This window comes from Lonchura striata, chromosome 10, assembly GCF_050655825.1.
Source record: "Lonchura striata isolate lonStrDom1 chromosome 10, ASM5065582v1, whole genome shotgun sequence".
NCBI lineage: Eukaryota > Metazoa > Chordata > Aves > Passeriformes > Estrildidae > Lonchura > Lonchura striata.
Window position 1 is genome coordinate 14,393,430 of NC_140712.1, and position 20,998 is coordinate 14,414,427.

Sequence of the window (20,998 nt, forward strand, 5' to 3'; positions counted from 1 at the left end):
TTTTCCTCAATCATCACCACTTTATTTAAACATCAAGTCAATTTTTTCCTTCAAACGAGGACTGCGGGTATTGGTTCAACTTAAGAGAGTGGGCTAATTAAAAAACATTATCTTGCTGAGACTGGGGATCTCACACCATTTTTCTCCAAGCATTTGTTTCAGCATTTTCCTACATTTGAATCTGATGTTGCTTTGAGTTGAGGTACAGTTGAATTTGATTTGTCAAGAGTTGAGGAATGAAGTGTGCTCTGGGTTTGTTATCTGCTGGTCTCTACTGTAAACTTTTGTGCTGCTTTTTGCACTGAGAATCTTGCCGTTGCCACAAGAAATGCCTCTCTGAGAAGTAACATTTTCATCTGCAGGAGAAAATGACCTGATGTGGGGAAACTCTTCACAGTACACAGTCTGTGCTTGAACAATAGTATTGGCTTTTTGTTGAGGATACAAGAGAGGCATTTCACCACAATCCAGATGCAAGCTTCCATTCCCAGAACTCCATTCACTACTGCTTCCTTCATCTCTTTCTGGAGTGTCTTTAAAATCAAATTCCTGACTTCTCTTAGACTTGGTTTTCCATTTTCCACATGATTGGATACATTGATCCTCTTTCAAACCTGTTCTTCCATTCTTGCTCTTAAACATATGATGGGTTGGCCCAGAGCTGCTGTGGCCATTTGTAACCCTGGGCACTTGCGTATTTTGTAGTGCTCCGTGACCCGGAGAGGGAGGAGCATCGCCATTACTCACAGCACACAAAAGTCTTCTGTCTATATTTGCAACAGGGCCATATTTTTCTCTTCTTCCATCTTCATTTGGGTAACATTCTGGTAGAACACTTCTAGATGCACCATCCAGATTTTGAGAACTATTCCTGTTTTGAATACCTGAAGTCACTGTTTCACAAAGCACACGTTGAGTTTTGGTCTGCGCTGCACCAAACTGCTGTCTCAAGTCACGTGGAACACGCTTCTGGACAACTTTATCAGTGGCTTTTTCAGTACTGCTTTCACTACATGATTTGCTTTCCATGTGGTGTGACCTAGTCCGAAGCACACAGTCTCTTTTGGAGCGCTCACCTCCAGGATCAGAACTTAAGCGCAGAGCTAGGAGAGGAGGGAAAGAGATAATCAAAGATAATATTAACACTGGAAGAAAAGCACACTCATTACTGCATGCATTAAATCAGTATGCTCAAGAAGAGAAGGCCCACAGAATCCAGCACACCTGGGCAGGCAGACTTGCGCTGGGGAATGTGCCGCAGAGGGGTTTCCAGTCCTTTAGCCATTGTAGCAAGTTTACTGGCAGCATCCATTATTTTCTTTTCAGCTCTGTCAAGAATTGCAGAACATGGGGAAAAAAAAAAACAAAACAAAAAACAAGTTTAAAAGCAATCCAACTCTACATTTTACTTCAAGGCAATGTTACTGAGAGTTAGAGAATACTGAAAGGAAAAGTGTGTCAGGCAGCTCAGCAGTGACCTGGCACCAACAGACACACACTGGCAAGATTTCAGACCAGGCACTGTTTGCTCCAAGGTGGACAAACACCAGACTAAGATCTACACATCTCTTGCACAGCCAGCAGTCATTTCCAAATATACTTGAACTTACCCTTCATGTTTGCCATTATCAGTGAGCAGCTGTTGAAGGCATGTCAAGTAGTATTTGCGCATTTTCCGTGCTGTCTCTTGGCGCTCTCTTAAAACCTCCACTTTAATCATTTCAGCAGCTCGTTCCTTACTTTCACGGATATAACAAAGCATATCACCTACAAACACACTTCATTAGTACCAGTTTTCCCTCAGAGTGGGGAAAAAGCCAACAACACAAACTGGGATTGTCTAGCAGACCTGGAACAAGTCAGCAAGGACACAGATTTACCGGCCAACATTCCACCAAATCCTTGTGCCAGTTGTTGCCTACTGGATGAATGCCAAGGCAAACCACAGCAGGTCAATATGAAGCATCAGAAAGGAATTCAGTTGTCTGATTCTGCATCTTAAGCAGGCACAGGGATTTGGGAAGAATGTTGGCTGGTAAAATACAGGTCTAGAAGATTTTCAATGGCCATGCAGAAATCTGGGGACCTGCTGCACTCAGGTAAGACTTGGTGCTACATTTAATCCTTTCTCCTCAGCCAAAAGGTTGCTGACTAGGCCAGAAGGCAGGATAGAGCACAAGAGAAAAGCAGATTTTCTCTCAGAACAAGCTGCAGTCTAAGTAGATTTTTTTTTCTGGAGGAACAAGATCAGTTCTCAAAATACACTTTACCACTTTAAAAGACATACTACAGTACAACAAAGCAAGGATGGTAAAACAAGACTTTGCCCATCACAATTACATGCTGAATTTAGGGTGACAATTCCATTTCTCACAGTCACTCTAGTAAGATGGAAAAATTAACTTCTCATGTGATTTGGTTGTCAGGTTCCTGTCCAAGCTGGCTGAAGGAAGAAGCAACAAAGTAACTTATTTTCCTCCATTAAATCTTTAAGACTTTAGTACTTACACTTAATCTTGCTCAAAGCTTTAATGTAGTGAGCACGCATTTCTTCCAGACCTTTCACAGAGTCAGAGGATGCACAAGGTTTTGAGATGCCTTCCCTTGACAGTGACCTAAAATGCATACACATCACATTGCACAAAAAAAGCAACTTATATCTTCCCAAAATAAGAAATCATCTTGTTTAGTTTTTTAAATACCTTGGTGGTGATCCCTGGTCTTTCAGTTTAGTCTTCATCTCAGAGTTTTGTGCAATTAGAGTTCCTGGAACCATCTCATTTTCTATTAAAAAAAAGGATGAACCTTAATTCACTGCATTTCTCTAAATTCAAGTTTAAGAGATGCTTATGTAATAACTGCTACCTTTGGTACAAGACCTCAATGCCACAAAACATAATTAGTTGCAGTACAGCTGTTGCAGTAACAAGCAGATAGGAACCGATCCCAACACACTTTAGTGAAGTCCAAGTATAAAAATCCTCTCATACAGTAATTAAATAAGCTTAAAGCCTTCATATGCCATTACTAACACTAAACTGAGATATCAAGTGTACTTGGAGAGAAAGGACAGGATAAAAAAAATAACAAAGGTGGTTTTGACAAACATTGAAAATAATTACTAATTTGTGGGTTAGTAACTGTCCCTTCAAGATATAAAGATAGAAGATAAAACTTGGTAGGTTTTGTCCGTTTATTGTGGTGAGGGTTTTTTTTGTTTGTTTTGAGGTTAATAACCAAAACCTCAGTATCCACCGAAAACTAAAAGATCCTCCAGATGAGAGAATCAAAGTTGTCTTTAGGTGACTAACAATCATAACCTTGGATTTGCTCTGACTTAGCTCCATATTACTTCACAGCAAGCTGAAGATGTTTGTGGGTCATCTCCAGCTCTCTTTTCAAGTCCTGGCACACAGCCTCTCTTTTTTGGCAGCAGTGTTTGCAGCATGCATCTTCCTGAGACCCAAGGTTCCTTTTTGTACATTTCTGACTTGCAACAGTAATTGCTAAAAGTTATACATCAACATGGGACCAAAAAAAGAATCAAGCCCAACCTGTTTTCAGTGTTCTACTTAGTCCTCTTCTCACTGGAAAGCATGTACTATTTTAGCCTAATTAAACTAATAATAAGAGGCTGGTACCTTGTTCCAGAAGGTGCAGCAGCATCTACCAACTCATACAGCTCTCACAACCTCAATGCACTTCCATCAGTGATGATCTGAGTTCCTCACTCAGCAAAAAGACTTACAGGTTAAAAGCTTTTAAAATTTTTCTAGTTTTTTTTTTTTTTTTTTTTTTTAAAGAACAACAGCCAAGCAGGGTCTTTTGAAGTCAGCTGAAGGAAGCTGTCCCAGCTGGAAAGCCTCACACATGTCTGAGCCTGGTTAAGGGATACACAAAGACTGGGCTCCTTCCAGGCCAGTGCTGGCTGCTCCCCACAGCCAGGCCAGGGCGCTCTAGAGACAGCAGCTCTGCAGTGCTGGTATTGTTCTGTGTTCATACTCGTTATGTTGGTGTTGAAGGAATTCAAGCCACATTACAGGCACAGAGCCAAAAACTCTTGGGTTTTGTTGCTTTATGTTTTTCAGTTGCGTAAAAACTCAAACTAAACAGAAAGCCCCAGGGACTTCTGTCCCTCCCAGGAAGTTTTTCCCACTGTCTCCAGTTTTGCCATAGTACACGTGACAGCCTTGGGAAGAGCTACAGTGCCAAAGTAGGCACAGGGAGTGGGAGGAAAGGGAAGAAGGGGAAACACAAAAAAATAGAGAAAAACCACCCAGGGATTCACACTTTTTTCAAGTATATTCTTGACCAAAAGAACCAGAGAAGACTACCATGCCAGGTCAAGCAAGTTCTTGACACAATAGTATCTTCTACATGAATGCAGAATTCCTTGTCTTGTGTAATGCCAGGAGCAAGCAGTATAATTCAATCTTTGAAGTTCCAATCTAGTATTACCCATTTACAAAACATAGTTTAGACCATACCCTGCATACCATGGCCAACACTGCCTTGCATGTGAACTGTTACCTACTCCAAAGGTTTTGCTGCTAACAACCCTCAAAGAACGCACACATCTCTAGCAGATGAGACAGCTATTTCTTTCTTCCTGAAGAATGGATTTAAAAAGCAGGAAGCTACTAGCATTTGATAAAATGAAACCTCAAAGCCTAGCATGAAACCAATAAACTGGAGATCAGTACCATTTGTTGCAGTTTGTGACTTTAACTTAGGTTATGCAGTATTACCTTACAGTCAGAAGAACTGTATCTTCCTCTATCACCCAAATATTTATTAATTAGCTAACTTTACATTGGGGTCATCAAAAGGATATTGAATATTAAAGACTGCGACTAACAAGGTTAATTTGATGACTTGCAATCTGCTAGATTAAGAGCAAACCAAATACCTTTGTCTGTTCCAGCTTCCTGCAGGGGTGTCTGTCTTCTCAGCCTCCTTTGTGCTTCTGCTTGGTGTCCAACATTGCACACAGGGGGTCTTGCCACATCGCTAGTGTTTCCAGCACCATGTTGTGGGTAAGGGTATGATTCTTTATTTGCATTACTCACTAGCTCTTCATATTTCTGCAATTGAAAAACACTTCCTGAAAACACAACACAGCAGAAAAAGTGTTCCACACCACAACCAAGTCTGGTCACCAAGCAGCTTTAGTAATTTTAATAGAGGTACTTTAAACCTGCAGTAGAACCATAGATTACAAGTCAAATTGTGAAGAAAACATCTATTCTATGACATAGAAGTTTTACTTATAATAAATCATTGCAACAGCAGTGCCTGAGTATCTTGAGTATTATTTGGAAATGTCAGTAGCCCTTAACATTGCAGAACTATACCCTGTCATTGAACAGCCGAAGAGGACTCACTTTTTAAAGAGAAAAGACATTCCTAGGAAATTAAAAAGACTTCATAGATAAGGTTAATTCAAGTCAACCAATGTTTTGAGACTCAAAGGCATATTAAACAGTTTACCAAGAGACATTTCATTTCCACTGCAGAAGGTGCATAAGGCATAGGAAAAAATTATTCTCTTTATCATCATGGATATGATTTGTGACATGAAAACCTTTCAGGCCCACTTGCTGAACAGAAATATATTGACATTAAAGAAAGGGTAACATCCCATCGTCTCTTGAAAAACCAGACATTTTCTTTGTCCTATTCTCAGATAATTCTCCAGCTACAAACTGCTGGGTAGCAATGGCATTTCCGGTGCCATTTCCCACAACAAAAACTTATTACAAGCATATGCACTGCAAAGAGAGGAATCTGCTAAAATAACAGAAACAAGGGGTTTGGGACAAAATCTGACTTAGCCCCAAACTCCTCTAGAAGAGGGTAAGACATCTTTTCTCATCTGGGCAAGCACACTGAAAAAGATTTCCTAGAGGCACAAGAAAATGAACACAAATGTTGAATTTTCTATTTCTCACAACTATGTGGATATTTCATGGGAGAAAACCTGACTGAGAACAGGTCTGACTTCTCAAATCCCTTTTCTGATTGGCAGTTATAATTTACAGAAATATTACCTCTTTCCATTCTCGCTCTTTCTCTTCCAGAATTGTGCAGACTGTGGTTCTATAGGCCTTTTGTAAACAAGCCTTCAGTTTGTCTTTGCCTTGACTGGTTAACTGAACATGAGAGTCAAAACACTTGTCCTTCCAAGAATGTTCACTCTGTGTGCACTTGACCAGTTCTTCATGAATTTCACTCAACAAATACTCCAGCTCAACCAGAGTCTTCTCCTCATACTGATTCACTTCATCCTGCAGTCTCTTGGCTTCCTGAGCCTTCCATTCTCGCTGCTTTTGGTCTAGTAATATCTTGATTTCTGCTTCTTTCTGAATGGAGAGATCATTCTTCTGCTTTGCAAGGTCCTCCTTTGCTGTTGCAAGGACCTCTTTAATTCTGTTTCTATGATCATCCAAGAATGATTGGTAGTCTCTCTCATTTTGCTCTTGTATCTGCAGAATTTCTTCTTGCTTTTCTTTGTTCCACTGCACCCTGGCTTTTGCAAGTTCTGCTTTGACAGCTGCAGGGATTTCCTCTTTCTTTAGCTCCAATTCCCTCCTCAGAGAAATTATCTTTTCTTCAAGTTCTTTAACTCTTAGTCCAGATGTCTCTGTACTTTCATATTCTTTCTTCCATTTCTCCTCAGCAGCTGAGAGAACCAGGGCTAACTGGCAAATTAACAACACAGTCATTAGAAATATATACACACATCACAGATACACAAAATGCAACTCTGAGTCATTAAAAATCTATTGGAGATATTTTTAATTTATTTAATAAAAATTAAACATATATAGAGAAAAAAATGGGTGTGGAGCAGAGTACACAACAAACATCTTTCCTTAGTGACTCCCTGTGCCTCTGTCTACATTAATTCCTCAGTAATATATGGGATTTGAAAGACTTTGTTTATCAACACAGTTATAGTAGTATTTTGGGCTACCTGCTTTGCTGTAGTCTTTTGCTGTTCTTTTTCCCATTTTTCTTGTTCTATCTTTAGATTTAGTCTGTACTCTTGTAGCCACTTGGCCTGAGCTTGGGCTAAAGCTGCATCTACCTTTAAACAGATAAAAAACTTGCTTCAGTAGGTAGGTAGGTACACTGAATACATTTTTATTATTACTTTCTTGTAACAGTGCAAGAACAGACTTCAGTTTGGATTGCTATGTTTAGAAATTAATCAGACCAGCAACACTTCATGCATTTCTTGATGCAGAAAATATGCCAAAATAAAAAATACTAAATTTATTTTTAACAAAATGGTATAAAATCTAAGTCGGTGTTGCTCAGTTCTGTTCAAAATTCCTGCAAAACTTGTTTAACAGTGTGGAAAACAAACCACATGCTACAGTTTTTTCAGAACTTTTTTAAGAACTCAATTTCTAATACAGCAAATATCAATACTAAACTTAAGAGAAAGTTAGTGGAGGAGCCCACTTTCTTTTTTTTTTTTAGATGACTTAAGTGAACACAGCAGTTTCAGAGACTCCAGGCAGACAGAACAATTATATGTTACCTGGCTGGCAAGATTTTTACAGTATTTATTTTCCAGCTCTAATTCAAATTCTTTTAAGGACTCTTCAGAGGCTGTATTTTCTTTTAGAGCCTTCTGGATCTGCAGCCTCTGGTCTTCAACAGTCCTCTCTAACTCTTTAGTTGAAACTTCATCCACAACTTGGTCAGTTTGGCAGCTGCAGTCATTACATTCAACTACAATTCTTCTCACTTCTTCCAGCCTACTTTGCCATTCTTTTTCTAATTTGGCAAAGACTTGTTCTTTATTCTAAGGAAAAAAATATTTTTTAAGAAAATCTCCCCAGTGTCTAAATAAACAGATTTCACTGGTGTTTAGCAAATGAAACACTGTTTACACCAATGATCCTCCTTAACAGAAGAACAAAACCATGCACAGAGAGGAGAGAGTCTGGTGACTTATCAGAGCTTTCTCCTATGAGATAGGATACACAAATGATTTCTACATGACACCTGAGTGAAACAACAGAAAGCATAACCTTCACTCCAGCACCAGGGTGGAAAATCTCCACCATATTACTAGCTGTGACATCCAGGGTATTCTGTTTGTTACTTTGCAAGATCTAGGTTTTGAGTCTCTTTAAAAATATGAAACATGTAATGCCTAATGACTCCTTCAGAGGCTTTTGAAATGACAAATCCTTAACAGACACTTCCAATGGCAGAATAATAGCACATAAATCTAAAGTTCTGTTTCTGAAAATAGACAGCAAAACAACAACAACAAAAAACTGAAATTTCCTGATCTAAGTTTCACACCTCTTTTTCCTCCTTTTCCCAGTGAACTTTGGCTAATGCAACTTCCTCTTGAACCTGCTGGTGTTTTTCTTCCAGCCACTGCTTCTTTGCTGCTGTCATGGACCTGATGTGTTCCTCTTCAAGCTCAGTCCTCAGAAGTTTAAGGGAGACTTCTTTTTCCTCTAGTAGCTGTTTCCTGAGCTAGACCAAAAATAAATAAATGAAATATTCTCCAAGGTACAACTGCTCTGGTACAAAACTATGAAAAATCATGAGACACGTTATTAACTCTCTAGAGGCTGTGCACTGATCTTACTAATGACACTTAGATAAGAGATTTAACTCCCAAAAGAGGTGTTTTAAGATATTATACCAGAGATTATTATAGACTATTGCTGTTAAGTAAGTTTTTGTATCAAGCATCTTTACTCCACTCATACTTTGAGCTGTACCTCTTTACTGTACTTGCTTACCCAAACAGCTGATCCACTTCAGTCATTGAACACTGATATCTTCAGAAAAGCAAAGTTTATAATCAAATCAGTCTGAATTCATTATTACGTAAAAAACCACTGTTTTTTAGATCAGTTTTCTATAGGGAGAAGTAAACTTGTATCATCATTCAGGGTTTTTTGAAAATATCTTATGAATGTAAAAGTTCATACTGCTGACTAAGCATCCTCAGAAGTCTGAATTATGGAAGTTCACTACATGAAAACAACCAGATATTGGAAAGAGTTACTTGGTTACTTGTACACTATTTCAAAGTTCAGAACACAACACCAGTTTAATTTAAAAACCAGTAAGTCATGTGTATAAACTTTCTGATACAGCTGCATCTCTTCCAAGCAAGTTCTGCAAACATTCACAAAATTACACTTATTAATATTACATCTTGAAAACAGTGGGAAACTATATGTTTTATAGACATTTCCATTTGTACCTTCTCTTCCTTCAGCTGCTGGTCTTGTTGAAATTTCTGTCTTAAAGTATTTTCCAAGGTGTCCTTCTCACGACAAACTCCAATGTAACATTCCTTCACTACAGTAACCTCTTTGTTCAGCTCCTCTATGTTATCCCTTCAAAGGACAGATTACTTATTATCAATTGGCCTCAGAGGACAGCAAACCAGCTTTAAAATAAGTATAACTAGCAGTGAAAGTCAGACAGCAAACATGAAAGTTTCAGTAAATATGGAAATAATGCCAAGTCTTACTTTAACCGCGAGATTTCCTCTTCAGAAGTTTGAAGAAGCAGCTGCTTTTCCACAGCAAACCTCTCCATCAGCTCCTTCTCAAAATGTGCTTTGGTGTCCTCATGATGTTGCTGATAAGTTCTTTCACACCTACAATTCCAAGAAAGGAAAAATAACCACCTGATTTCAATTAACTATGTTCAGGTTTTCTGTAAGAATATACCTTCCTAACGTGGATCTCCTCTTGTACCTGATAGCTGGAACAAAATTGTGTGTGCAGGATGCAAATCCATAAATTAACCTAAACTAAGTTAACAGACTTACCTGTCAATGGCCTCTTGCTTATCATGATCAAAATCCTGAACCATCTTTCTCATCTGACAGCAGAGATCTTGATTTAAGCTTTTCAGTTTTTCCTCATTTTCCTTCAGTTCTGCAATAGTTGAAGTGTGGGCCTGGACAAACAAGGGTCAATATGGGGTTGCAAGAACCTTTTCTAATCACAGGTTTTTAGTACGGGGTGGGGTTTTTTTGTGATTTTTTTTTTTTTCAATAGTAGTAAGGAGCATCTCTGTCTTACCTCAACTTCCTTTAGCAAAGCTTCATTAGCTTTTTTGAGCCTCAGAACTTCTTCCTTGAGATTATCAGAAGGATCCTTCACATTTGCAACAGGCTAAAAATAAAATTAGCATGACACCTTTCAAGATATAAATGACTTAGCAGTTAATGATTAAAAAAAGAGTTGTCAAATAAAAATTGTATTAAAAAATACAAAACACAGGAAATTATTGCACTGCAAGATAACAGTATCACTGCCATTCTAGATGAATACTTAAAACTTAGTATGATGAAGCTTTGGAGAAGCACACACACAGTGTGGTGTTTGCAAGCTGAATGACAACAGTCATCCAACAGAGAGCACACTTCCCACATACATTGTATTCCTATCCCACATCCAGGTCTCCATCTACAGATACTGCAAGTCTGATCAACCTATAGAGGGAAAGCAATAATGGGGTGAAGAGAGATGCAATATCAAGGAGATTCCTTATTGATCAAATTACACTGTGAAGGCCCCCTGAAGGCAATCTGTTAAATGTTCTGATTGTATAATCTAATGGTACTATCAGCCCTCTTGCAGAAATTACAAGGTCCTTTTGGCAGAAAGCAAACCATCTTTTTCCAATGAAATTTACTTCTAACATAAGTAGGGCAGACACTAGGCACTCTCAAGCACGAAAGTCATAATTTTAGCACTCAATAATGCATATAGTACCTAGGTTCTACTATTCAGTTGTTTTTCACCAAAGATGCAAACCCAGAGTTGCTATGAAAACTCAGCTATGCATAAATTTTTGACCTATTTTCATGAGAAGCTTTGATTTTGTTCACCAAAAACCAGGAATACTTGACTTTTAAAGAAGCGTAAAAGAACAAACCTCTGAATTTTTTGATGCTTTTTCTGCTTTCAACTGCTTGCATTCCTCTAGTGTCTTCTGGCAATCTTTAAGACTATTTTGTAGTTGAGTAATCTGGTTTCTCTTCATTTTATTACTGCTCAATAAACGTTCCAGCTCAGCTTTTAATTCTACAATAATTTCATCTTTAGAGAGTTCTTTATCCATGTCCCTGTTCTGTATTGCACTATCAGGAAAGACATAACCAGCTCAGTATTTTAAAGACAAAACACATTTAGCTGAAAGGCAAAGAGTAACTAATGCTACCAGAAATACCAGGATGTCTAAGATGTAATAGTAAATTGCAATTCATTTACAGAGAACTTGTTAATCCAGCTGTTTCCACAAAAGATTTATTCTCACACACTGTGAAGAATTTTGAATCAACTCAACTGGTTGATGTAAAAGACACCTTTAACTTTAAGCAACAGTGTGGAGTCTTTGAGGAAGAAAAGTATCCATGAATATACTTCAACAATTAAAGGAACAGCAACGTAGTCTCTATAGAATCTAAAGCCTTATTAAGTAGCAATTAGCCAACCAATTTATGGCATTAGTAGTTTTTCTGTTTCTCAGATTACCTGGCAAAAAGCAGTATTTCAAATATCTATCAAAAACCTATGTGTTGATCCAGTAGAATCCTCTTTTTACATAACTTGCATAATTTTTTGAGGATTTTAAATTTTTCTTTCAACAAGAATCACTCAATACCTTGCCAAGAATCTTGGCTTCTTCCCTGTGATTTTTTTAATTCCCAGTTCTACATAGGAATCACCCAGGCTCATATGTTGCTCTCCACCTGCATCATTCAAAAATACTCCAAGCTTGGCAGCAGATTCATACAAAGCTATTTCTTCTTTCAGTTCCATTAATTCTTCCTGAAAGAAAGAGACAAAAAAAAAATTACACTGACCAGACAGACTCCAAGCCAACATATCAGACCCATCATAACTCTTCCAAGGAAAATAAACACATGGAGCTCTTCCTTCCAAATATAGTTATATTTAGCTGCATTTAGTTGAATTGTCTAGCATTAACTTATACTTTCATTTTTCATTTCTGATACCTCTAGCAAAGCATATATTAAAACTACAAATTTGTTAAAATATACAAGAAATATTCCCTATTGTTCTTGTAGTCCATCTATGAAGTATTATTTCTTTTGCTCTTTTGCATTCCTGCTGTCCTTGTATAGCAACATGGATGACAACAGAAAAGTACATACCCGGAGAAACAGCTACTATTCTAGTATTTAGTAGGATTCATAGTTTCCAAGATAATAGATTTAAATCAAATATATTAACTCAACTGCAAACACAGACTTCTACTCATGCTTTACAGAGGACTTTCTAGCATTCCTTTTTGCTGACAAAAGATAAATTTCAGAACATGGTATCTCCTCATTTAGTTATGAGACTCCCAGCACACATAATTTACATTCTTTTTTTCCAAAAGCAGGTTGGACAGAAGTATGAGATCAGATTTGTGCCAATACAATCACTCAACTGTGTTTTAATTGGCTGGGGAGGGAGGAAGTCCAATATGCAACACTGGGAGAGGAAGTAGTCAAAGATTATGTGCTTGTTTCCCCAAAAAATTTAAAGTGTTTCAACCAACACCTTCTTAGTTATAATGCCTCTCCCCACACATCAAATGCAAACATTTTATTCAAACATAAAATATTCAATAAAATTAACCTGCAAAGCCTTGTTCATGTTGTTGCTTATAATCTGTGCAGACTGAGCTTGCTGCAATTGAAACCGTAACTGATTTGTCTCCTGCATTGAACCTATTGTAGGAAAGAAAAGGGAGAAAAAGAGCAAGTCATAAACATGCAAGAAAGTCTATGCAATCTCAAGAAAGATCTTTGTTAAAAATAGCAACGTTGATTCTGGCAATAGACATTACTGTTTCTGTTTCCTTGAGCTTGCTAACAGCTCCTAAAATACATCACTATCCAAAGACTTCAATGTGTGAAGGTAGGCAAAAGACAAACACACAAACTGCAAAACATTTCACAATCTATTTTTATGATACAGGTTTCAAGAATCAGCTTCCAGCTCCCAAAACAATTCTTCTCACTAGGACTTGAATTTTGAATGGCAATTCAAGTCAAGCACCTTAACATAAAATTAAGTCACTTGCATCCAAACTCTGTTGTTTAGTATGAAACAAGGTTTACACACATGCAGCACAAAATACATATGAAAACACTTTAATCACTGTTCTTTGGGGTTTGGATATGGTGTTTGCTTTCATTTCTATCTGGTTTTTACATCTTAGTCTAGACTTCAAGTTAAGTTTGACAAACCCACTGCATAGGAAACAGTCTAGAACACAATTATCTTGATGTTGATTCCCCTTCCATAGAAACATTGATATGCAATTTCATATTTAGAAAAAATGAAGATATTTCTGCAAGGAAAGGTAATAGTATGAGTAAAATGCTGACCTGTTTGCAGTAAATTTGCACATTGCTTTTGGCTTTCTTCTAGGCTTCTTGTAAGTCGATTTATTATTTCAGTTTTTTCACATTTGGTTTCTTCCAGCAATTTTTCAAGTTGCTTAACATGCTCTCCTAGATTTTTGCAAAGCTCTTTCTAGGAAGAGTATTTTTACTCGTTTTACAAACATTTAATCATCTAGAACTGTTTCAGATACAGACAAATTCAATATATACAAGATAAAGGATAAAAATAATCAATCTTGTACATAAGGGGGTAGAGGACAGTTAAATCAACCACAGATCAAACACTTTGCATTTTCTTAGCAGCTTCCAGAAGGAGTTATTAGAATTGTAGGTCAAGAAATGCAGTCTGGGAAACATGGGGAACTCTAAAGTGTCTCCAGTACAGTACTCAGCATCCTAAAACACTTTCTCACCTGCTCTCGGAGTGCAGATTGTGTAGTATCAAGTTTCTGCTCTAATGACAATACTTGCTGCTCATACTTCTGCTTGAGTGCAGAAACAATGGCCTCATGTTGTTCTCTGGCTCGCTGGAGGGCATCTGATCTCTGAAGTTCTAACAGCTGCTTTTGCATGCTTTCCATGGCCACCTCTGCCACTTTGGATTGCTTCAGTATCTGTAGGAACAGCATTACAGTAGTTCCTAGTTACATTTCACTGTTGCTCTGATATTCTGTACATCAGTTCATTTTTTTTTGTGCAAGAGTTTCCACAAGTCCTCAGATAATGCCTGTGTTTTCATACACAGTATTTTCAACCAATGAACCCTATCCATCCATCATGCATTTAGCTGGTCACGACCAGCATTTCAAGAGACTAGCACTTCTGTTTAATGCAAATGCACCACACATTTAACTGTAGAAGTCTTCCACAATAAACAGTCTAAAAATATTTACAGTACCTGCTCCTCATTGGTTGTAAGAGTCTGAATTTGAGTTTCAAGGGCCTTGATTTGGCCTTCAAGATGCATTTCCCGTTCCTTTCCATTCTGATAGAGTTTCTGAGATTCATGGAGACTAAGAGCCAAACCATCCTTTTCATCTGAAGAAAGAGACATAATTGTGTGAGAACCATGGCCAGCCACCCAAGAGCTTCACACAACAGTACCTGCTCTACAGAACCATTCAATCTGCCTTGTACTGCAGGTAACAACAGAAGACTGAACAAAAACATTCAGTCTCCATCCAGGAACCACTGTCTCCTCCTGGCAGCAGGGAGCACTCCAACACACTGTTTCCAGTAGGATTCTGAAGGTACAAGCACCATCCTGGCAGCAGGAGGACCTCACATCCTCCCTTACACCGTTTAAAGGGAGAGTCCTCTGGAGGAACAGGCAAGACACAGCCAAATGGTTGACAACTGAACTTTTCTCTCTCCTTTGCATTCCAAAAAACTATAGTCTTAATTCTCTAAGTTTAGTACATTTTTTTGCCTGTCCCTATAAGAAATTGGAAACTACGACAATTAGATTTTTTAATTTTTGAAAGAGATTTTCTCTACATACATTCTGTGAAACGGCCTGTTAAACCAGAAACCACAAAAAAAAAAATGTACAGATGTCCACTTCTCCTATTGGGGTTTGGGTGTTTTGGTGTCAGCATTTTCCTCCCCACCGCCCCCCACCCCCAACTTTGAAAACACTACTTTGGCAGACTTCTCACTTTTCTGTACATTTGTGATGCCTGACACATGGGGACTCTGGAAAACAACAGTGGTCTTGAAAATACAGTAAAAGTTAAGGCAGTTATGCAGTCAGGCACCAATCCAGAGATTTTTACTTAGAACAATGTTTGGGGGAAGAGGTTTAGGCACATAGAGTCCCAAATTAAGTTTATAAGTATGATAAATACCTTCCAAGACACTTTCTAAATCAATCTCAGAATTCAGAAGTTGCTAGATATTAATAAAATCTAAGAATTAGCACAAAACATTTTACCTTTGACCATTGAAAGCTGATGATTCAAATACCTAATCTGCTGTGCACTCTTTTCTAGTTTTTCATTAAGTTCTTCCAGTTGTCTTTCCCTTGCTTTATTTAGAACTTGAAGTTGAAGAATCTGCATATTTTCTGAAGAATCTGCCAAATTTCAAACATGCAGACAAGTCAGCATAGATCCCAAGAAAGTCATTGCTGTAATTCCTGCTCCAAAATATTTTTTTTTGTAGTGCTAAGTTCATTGCTGGTGCACAAAATCCTTTTTTTATCCACATTTGATTTGCATCACACAAATTGCTCTGGCAGCAATGGCTGAAAGACTGTGCAAACTAGAACCCCAGCCTACCAGCAAGCCCAGATAAAAGTTCACGTGCTGTGAACTCAGAGTTGTAGCCACTACATGTTTACAATATGTCTAACAAAGCAGTTCTGTCATTTGAAGTGTACCTAACAGAAAAGCCCAATGTGGCATCACTCACTGGACCTTAGGAAGTGTACTCTGAGTCGTTATTTTCCAGTATTATGGAAGGAGACAAAGTGTCAACAAGGTTTGACATCAAGCCATCAGAAAAAAATTTTCAGTTTCATCAATCAAAACTACATTTTTAATGCCCAAAACTCATATACCCTGAGCAAAAAGAGATCATTTCTAGATATAAAAGGTTCTATACTCAGCATATTTTTAGTTGTCCTCTTACTGAAAAACTACTGAAGTCAACATGTTTCTATCACTGATTTCCAGTAAACATTTACACAAGTTTATTTCAAGTCTAAGCACCAAACACTTACTTTCATCATTGCCCAAGAATTCATGTTGCAAACCTTCAAACACTTCATTTCTTCTGTTTCCCTCTTGGATTCCTGGAATATTTTGATGAATGCCATTTTGGTATGGTTTATAAGTCACTTTGTAAGATTCTGGTGATTGGCCACTGACAACATCAGATGCAACAAATTGCTGTTGTGACAATATATACATAAGAGGAAACACATTAAAACTACAACTGTAGTTTTGCTCAGTGAAATATTTTTCATTATACAGGTTGACATTAAGAAGAGTTCTAGTAGCTCTTCATTTTCAGGCTTCAATCCAGCACATCATTTAGGCATGATAGAGTTCTTCATGCAAGCTTCCACCTTAGAAAAGTAGTGAAGTGTTAAATAGAGTAAGCACACACTTAAGTGAATCACATTCATTCTACCTCATGGAATTCTACCAAGACAACAGGAGAAAGAACAAAAATCATAACATGAACATATGAAAATTCAGTTATTAATGTCTTGTTTTTTTAAATAGGCTACAGAAGCCTCCCATCACTGTTTGAACTGACTATAAGAGACTGAAAGTATTTAAAATTATTACTACCAATAGCTAAAGTCCTGTGAAAATTTTCCAAGAGATAGAAAAATGTGTCAGCTTCTAAAATACCTTAAGATGTTCCTTTGGATCATTTGAAAAATTTAAAATTTTATTTTGCTGATCATTAAATTCTGGTTTATGGCCATTTGTATAAGGCCTGAAGTTTTCAGGAAGATGATACACATTGTTCTCTTGGTAGCAGCTTGGAGAGTTAAACCCATCTCTACCAAGATATACATCATCTGGATCATCTTGGCCATCCTGGCCACTGTAATCTTCTTTAACATCATATAAATGGTTCTTCTCTTCATCATTATGTAGGTCATTCCAATTCTTCCCATGTTTTTCAACATGATCAGTTTGCTGGTCACACAAGAATTGTTGAGGGTACAGATTTTGTCCTTGTTCATAGTCCTATGAATGGATACGAGGTTTAGAATTGCTCTCTCAAAACTCATATTTCACCCCACCCTCCTTTTTTCTATGGCTAGAATATACTTCAAATGAATACCAAAACTCATCTCTAATTAATTTTAACAATAACACATTCTCTAATTACTTTAAGCAGTATTTACCGTGTTATTATGAAAAAGCAGTAACTACATCCCTGCTCATACAAGCTTACATTTGGAGGATCACTGATCAATGGATGATCCTTCCACCTTCCATCAAGCTTCCCAGGCTCATGTGACCTAGAGAGACACAAACAGCTTAACTATGTACTAATAACTTCAGGGGAAAAACAAACCTTCTTTTCTTAAACTAAGGCACATCTCATTTATTGCAAATTGCACTACAGATCCCCTTTTACTTGGATTATTTTTACACACCTCATCAACTCAGACTTTACTTTATTCTTGAAAGCACAACAAATAATAAAAAGATGGTGCCAAATGCCTTACTGCTCCTCAGTCTCCTGAATGCTACAGTCTGAGTAACTGGAGAGTTGGTCTCCACTGTCCTCCAGCATATCATGGGGAAGGTCTGTCAACAATTGTTGCAACTGAAATAGAACAAACAACACTCATTATATGCTCTTCAGAAAAATTAATACAAGTTGTGCCCAAAAACATTGGCAAAATAGGCTACTTGCAAAAAATCCTGGTTTTCTTCCTCCAAGGAAAAATTCACAACATTGGAATTCACAAAGAGATTTTTACCACAGAATGCTTACTAGACTAGAGTGCCAACCAAAGCATTTTTCTGCCAAACTCTTGTTAAGAAAAGAGCTGCACCAGAAAGAGGGAACGGAAATGCCATCTTGTACACGTGTCCCAAGACAGACTAATTCAAAGAGTCATCTGCAAACTGACGATGCCAGGATTTCTCCTCTCTAAACTTCAGACTAGAGAGGTAGTGGAGATTCAAAACAAGCTCTTTCTGAGAAGTCTGGATGGAAATGCAGATAAGAACTTGCCAGTCAGTATCACTATGTTCAAGAAGTCATCACTGCAATGATTAGTGCTCTGCTCTGGACCAAGCAACTGGACACAGGGAAAAACACCACAAGTAAAACACACCCCAACTTCACTTCTTATGCTTTCCAAGAGTGGCACAGTCTGTACCCTCTTTTGCTCTTACCAGACTATATAAACCTTTTACTTTCTTTTTATGTGCTTAAAAGATAGGAAGAAGCTAAATTCACAAGCCTTCCATTTAAATTACTCAATTCTTTTTCACCTCTTGTTCTCTTGCATAATCTTCTTGGTCATAGTCTTCATCTTCATGTTGAGTTTGTAGAACTCCACTATCAAAGTCAAGGGACATTGTTTTCTAATATTGATTTTCCGTATCCAGCAAAACCTACCACAGGACAGGAAAACATCACACGTGAGTAAAATACATGAGGAATCAAAAAGCACCACCCTCATCACCTGAATTACTTAATATGAAAATATAATCCTTGAAACAGCCATTGCACATTACTTATTAGTTTCTCCTATATCCAAGCCTACTCACTTCCAATAATTTAGTATTTGAAACAAATATTTAGGTTTTATTATGTTATAGGCTGACATAATTTCTGAAGTTCATTTACAAGCAGACATTATTTTCTGCAAGTTCTAGTACTCTACAGTATACAGATGATGTGACACATGATGATAGTTATGCCCACTTTTGCATCTTGCTCTGTAGTCCTCTAGAGAATAACTACATTTTGTATTAACAACCGAAAGAATGCTGTTCCTTGTGCATTTGGATAACAGCCCCAAAAGGAAAAATAGGAAAACTATCACAGAAATCTAAAAAGCATCACATGAGTTCCAGATTTCACTGCTTAAGAAGAGACCCTTGACTCCCAAGGGCCTGTGTACACTGAGCAGTCGCTCACACAAAGCTACTGGGTATAAGTGCTGACCCACGTTTGGTTACAAGATAAATTACTCCTTGTTGAAGGAACACTTGTTTGGGCACACAGGTGTAACACACACTGAAGCCTTCACTTGGTATAATGAAACAATTCAAGAGCATTATTTCCAAGTTAAAAGTCACGTTTTAAAGGACCTTCTTGCCCACTGCTGTTCACGGAAACTCTCCAGCCGAGCTGGCAGGAGGCCTCACAACGCAGCCCCTGTCTCCGTGCACCCCGTACCCCCTCTCACAGGAGGCTCCCGCTTCCCCACGCCGCACCAGCGGAACACGACCATCGGCCCCGGCCCCTTTCCGTAGGGCCCTCACCACCCCGGCAGCGAAGGAGCCGGTCGGGAGTGCAGAGCCGCCAGAGCCGGGACCGGCCCGGAGACCGGACCCGGGCGGGCCGGGGCAGCTCCAGGGGCGCGGGGCGAGCTCGGCCGCTGTCCCTCAGCCCCCAGACGGCGGCGCGGGCCGGCGGGGGCGATGCTGTCGTAATGCAGCGCACTCCCGCGGGGCCCCCGGGGCCGCAGACGGCGGCAAAGCACGGCCCGAGCAGCGGAACCCACCTGAGCCGCCGCGGCCACCCGCCCTCCGCAGCCACCGCCGGGCCCGGCCCGCCGCTCTTCCGCATCACTGCCGGCCCGCGCTCGCCGCGCTGATTGACAGCCCCGGGCACCAACCGGCGGCCAGAACCGCCCCGAGCCGCGCTGACTGACAGCCTCGAGCACCAACCGGCGGCCAGAACCGCCCAGCCGCGCGGGAGGCCGGGCCCGCCCCCGCCGATTGTTTGAAAGCAGGCGCGCATGGTCGCGGGAACGCGCCTGGCGAGCTGATTGGCCGAGCAGGCTACCAATGGCGGTGTGAGTTTTGTGGGGGGGCGGGGTCTCCGCGGGCGGGCAGCGGCGCCATCTCGCAGCGGGACGTGGCGGTCGCCTGGCAACGCGCGGCCGCGGGGTGACGTCACGCGCCCGGGAGCTGCGCCTCACGGCAGCGTCAGGATGGCGCTGAGAGGCTCCTGCCCCAGCCCCGTCCCCAGGAGCCTTCGCTGGGGTGCTCGGGAACCCGCTCTGCTTCCAGAGCTCGTTCTCTTTAAACAATTAAAACCTCCCCGGACGGAGCAGATTTATTGCGCAAGTCGCGGGCGGGAAGCAGTTCTGACAGTTGGCTCCGTTTGTAACAGCCCCACCTGGTGCCTCGCCCTCAGCCCGGACAGCGGGAAAGGACGCCGGGGCAGAGATGTTTGGATCATTTGTTAGAGGATTTTTATTGATGGGAGCAAACAGTTCATGTGTTTCAGTGAAACTTACAGAAGTTTGAAAAGGAGCGAACATGCTATGTCTAGTAAATGTCTGACATTGTAGGCGAAATCAGCCCTTTTCCCCACAGAATTCTAATAACCATTCGAACAGAGATTAACCAATACTCATAATTTTCACAGGCATTAAATGACTCAAACAAGAACAAAAAGAGTTTCAATGTGTCTGACAATTCATATTCAGTTTCCCCAGAACAGTATTTTGGAAACTTTCCAGAATTCAGGCAACTATTTTTCTTCTTAGCATGGTTATTTCTAGGACTTCCACAGAGGAGCTGACAGTGTGTTTTACATGAGACAGGTGGGCCACAGAACATCATTAATAGCTTAAATGAAGGCATGTAAATGCTAGAAACCAAAAACTGAGAATTAAGGTAGTTTATTCTAGGAAAATGCATGGATGCGTTGTGTTTGATTTTTATCTGTAATTAGTTGGATTATCTGCTTTCTCTCACATCAAAAGACTTTGATATACTTCTTTATCGTACTAGCACCCAATTATCTGCCTTCCTTTTTACTTCACAGTTCTGCTTCAGACGCTTAAAAATATGCAGGAGCATCAGAACAAGGATTCAGGCCTTTTGAACGTTTTACATTGGTGATATTCAA

The 20,998-nt window shown here is 39.4% G+C and overlaps 1 protein-coding gene across 4 annotated transcripts; it reads right to left on the bottom strand.

Moving 5' to 3' along the window:
* On the bottom strand, positions 1-19,759 carry CEP152 (centrosomal protein 152). Of its 4 annotated transcripts, XM_021537503.4 has the most exons (27): positions 19,641-19,759; positions 18,400-18,522; positions 17,622-17,722; positions 17,345-17,411; positions 16,789-17,133; positions 16,149-16,317; positions 15,360-15,500; positions 14,325-14,464; positions 13,840-14,040; positions 13,409-13,556; positions 12,654-12,745; positions 11,668-11,834; positions 10,939-11,143; positions 10,080-10,172; positions 9,824-9,954; positions 9,521-9,649; positions 9,248-9,383; positions 8,326-8,505; positions 7,550-7,816; positions 6,977-7,090; positions 6,051-6,701; positions 4,910-5,084; positions 2,703-2,784; positions 2,509-2,615; positions 1,611-1,767; positions 1,225-1,328; positions 1-1,103 (listed from the first exon to the last, which is right to left on the bottom strand). In XM_021537503.4, the coding sequence occupies exons 2-27, from the start codon at positions 18,484-18,486 to the stop codon at positions 223-225; spliced, it is 5,070 nt and encodes a 1,689-aa protein (XP_021393178.3). In that variant the 5' UTR covers positions 18,487-18,522; positions 19,641-19,759; the 3' UTR covers positions 1-222. The 4 variants fall into 4 exon arrangements, with proteins under 4 accessions (XP_021393178.3, XP_021393179.3, XP_021393180.3 ...); XM_021537504.4 differs by lacking the exon at positions 6,977-7,090; XM_021537505.4 differs by lacking the exons at positions 6,977-7,090; positions 7,550-7,816.
* Between the last annotated feature and the right edge of the window lie 1,239 nt (positions 19,760-20,998).

What these genes read in the sequence shown, in the direction of transcription:
- CEP152 (XM_021537503.4), bottom strand. Translation starts at nt 18,486, where the DNA reads ATGTCCCTTGACTTTGATAGTGGAGTTCTACAAACTCAACATGAAGAT. An exon ending in GGAAGCTGGAACAGACAAAG is followed by an intron (nt 2,785 to 4,909) that starts GTATTTGGTTTG and finishes TTTTTTTAATAG; the next exon opens with AAAATGAGATGGTTCCAGGA. An exon ending in GATAATGGCAAACATGAAGG is followed by an intron (nt 1,329 to 1,610) that starts GTAAGTTCAAGT and finishes AATTCTTGACAG; the next exon opens with AGCTGAAAAGAAAATAATGG.